This window comes from Penaeus monodon, chromosome 23 (genome assembly GCF_015228065.2).
Source record: "Penaeus monodon isolate SGIC_2016 chromosome 23, NSTDA_Pmon_1, whole genome shotgun sequence".
NCBI classification, from domain to species: domain Eukaryota; kingdom Metazoa; phylum Arthropoda; class Malacostraca; order Decapoda; family Penaeidae; genus Penaeus; species Penaeus monodon.
This window is the reverse complement of record NC_051408.1, coordinates 17,030,597-17,032,923: the sequence shown is the minus strand read 5'-3', so window position 1 is coordinate 17,032,923 and position 2,327 is coordinate 17,030,597. Positions and strand designations below refer to the sequence as shown.

At 33.9% G+C, this 2,327-nt stretch overlaps 1 protein-coding gene across 1 annotated transcript in view; it reads right to left on the bottom strand.

Annotated features, from left to right (window-relative positions):
- Positions 1 to 238: 238 nt before the first annotated feature.
- LOC119587833 (carotenoid isomerooxygenase-like) overlaps positions 239 to 2,327 on the bottom strand; it is a gene marked incomplete at its 5' end in the record, with an annotated part of 7,352 nt that continues 5,263 nt past the window's right edge. The window contains 3 exon segments of the mRNA XM_037936536.1: positions 239 to 1,570; positions 1,680 to 1,778; positions 1,977 to 2,108. Of these exon segments, the coding sequence (XP_037792464.1) occupies positions 1,400 to 1,570; positions 1,680 to 1,778; positions 1,977 to 2,108 (402 nt within the window).

Genomic DNA, 2,327 nt, shown 5'->3' with positions numbered 1-2,327 from the left:
TGCAACATAGAAAGATATATTTGTTTATAAAGATTTATTACCATAATCCACACAACTAGGTAGCAATAACATTTTAAAAAGTAAATGCAATACATTATTCCTGATATTATCAAAATAGAGCTACACAGAAATATGCAATAAAACAGATATATATAATATATTTTTTCTCTTTATCTCAATTCTTTTTCTTCATTGACCTTATTCTACTGAAAGACACAAAGGTAATAATTTGTGTATGTAAACTATTATTTCTCATGCACTTCTTTCAATTATAAATGCTTAATTAAATGTTAACTTTTTCATTTATCTTCATAGTAACTGTGGCAAGAAACATCCAGTCACCTACTTCGCCTTTCAAAGTCATTCTTTCCAAAGGGGCAATCATCATATCCTACTTGGTCTATGTGATACAGTAAAAATCAAGACCAACATGTGATTTCTCTTACCTGAAACTGATCCCAGAATTATAAATAGTACACAACTGCTATTTTGCAAGAACAGTAATGCTTAGCAGAATTTCTTTTATCAGTCCATTTACATGCATTCTGAATGTAAGATTTTTTTTCTTCTTTAATGACCATCAGGAGATATGTGAAAAGCATTATCATATTCAACGTTACTTTATACTTTTTTCACAAAAAAACACAAAAAATAATATATACTATAAAAAATCACACACTGAAAGCAGTATTATCTCGTACATTATCAAACAAAATTACAAAGTTGAATTCAAAAAGGTACTCTGGCTAAGAGACAAAAAACGTTTCATTTATCTTAATATCACTTCTATTTTCCTCATTCATATGCCCCTTCCTTAATTAAGAGGGTAAAAATGTAGAGGTGTATATTATATACCCTTGATATTCACTGAACTGTGAAGACCTTGTTATGCCAGGTGTATAATTCCTTAAAATTATACATCTTCTTAGTAAGACCCACATGAATTTTGCTATATAATTTAGAATTGCTAGTTCTGGAAGAAATCTAGATGAAGGTTTGGAGAGAGAAACAAAGCAATATAATTTAGTAATATTTTCTGAACATTGGCATTACCTACATTTCTTTGTGCTAATCTAGCCAAGACCTTAGATATGATCCCTTTGAGCAATTCTTTACGTTTATGGAAACTTTCACAATGCAATGTATTAATGCATTCTAATATGCATGACTAAATTACCTTTATGTAGTCTATCTCTCATTGTTCAGCCTTTAACTTCGCATGGTCAATATAGGATTTACATTTTGTTTTGGTATATTACAACACACATATAGTACTCTTTCATCTTATTCAAAAATATTCAATGATCACAAAAAAAAACACCAAAGAAAGTACAAACTCCTCTAACTATGGAGGCCAAGAGTTAGCACCTTTCATTATAGTGTCTCAATCGTTTCACTGTTAGGCTGAGGGCACGAAGTGTCCGTGGAGTGGCATAGGCACTGTGGCACGAGATTGCACTGTTGCTCTGCACAGTTCGGTCATATTCCCTGCGTCGAGAATTAGCAAGTAAGCTTTCTTTTCATCAATGGAATCTATACACTGTAGTAGAATTACTCCGTCATCTTCCTCCTGTAAAAATAGTAATGCGTTATGCAACTGAACACAAATATTACGGACAATTTCCTTAAAACTTCACTCCTGTATTTCACATCAGCTGCCGAGATTAACGTTTACTCACAACAGCATCCGGTCTGCCAATGAACTCTGGAGCAGCACAGTATATATGGTCCTCAGAGAATTTCCAGGTCTCTCCAGAAGTTACATCTAACTTCATGACCTGAGAAAAAGCATACATCAATTACAATTTACATTTATAAATCGATTCAATAAGTGAAGTACAAACGGTAAAGGAATAGTGCATGAATGTATGCACAACTAGCGTCAGTGTACTGCATAGGTGTTTGAATAAAAAAGCCTTCAAAGTTCAAAATTCCCAATTTCCAGTATCCACAAAGATCAGCTTTTCAGAACTTACAAATCCTGAATCTCCGCCATCAGGACTTGGCCCCATGGCCCAGAGGTACTTGTGCTTGGAGGCCATCATCTTCGGGTTAATGCAAGGATTCTCGATCGGAAACTCGGTAAGCTTCTCGCTTGTTAACCTGATCTGTTGGGAAGAAGTTTAGGATGCTAAGTATTGTAGGTTAAGTATTGTTGGTAAAAGCGCTTCAAACTTCTTTGCTCCAGAGCTTTTATTTCTGTCTGAAATGTACTGGTCTACTTTTTTTCTTGAATATTAACAACACAATCCGTTTTATCATTCGCACAAGTTATCTCAGCTGGCATCCCTTATTCAATACGAGCCTTAAAATAAATACAACTATGT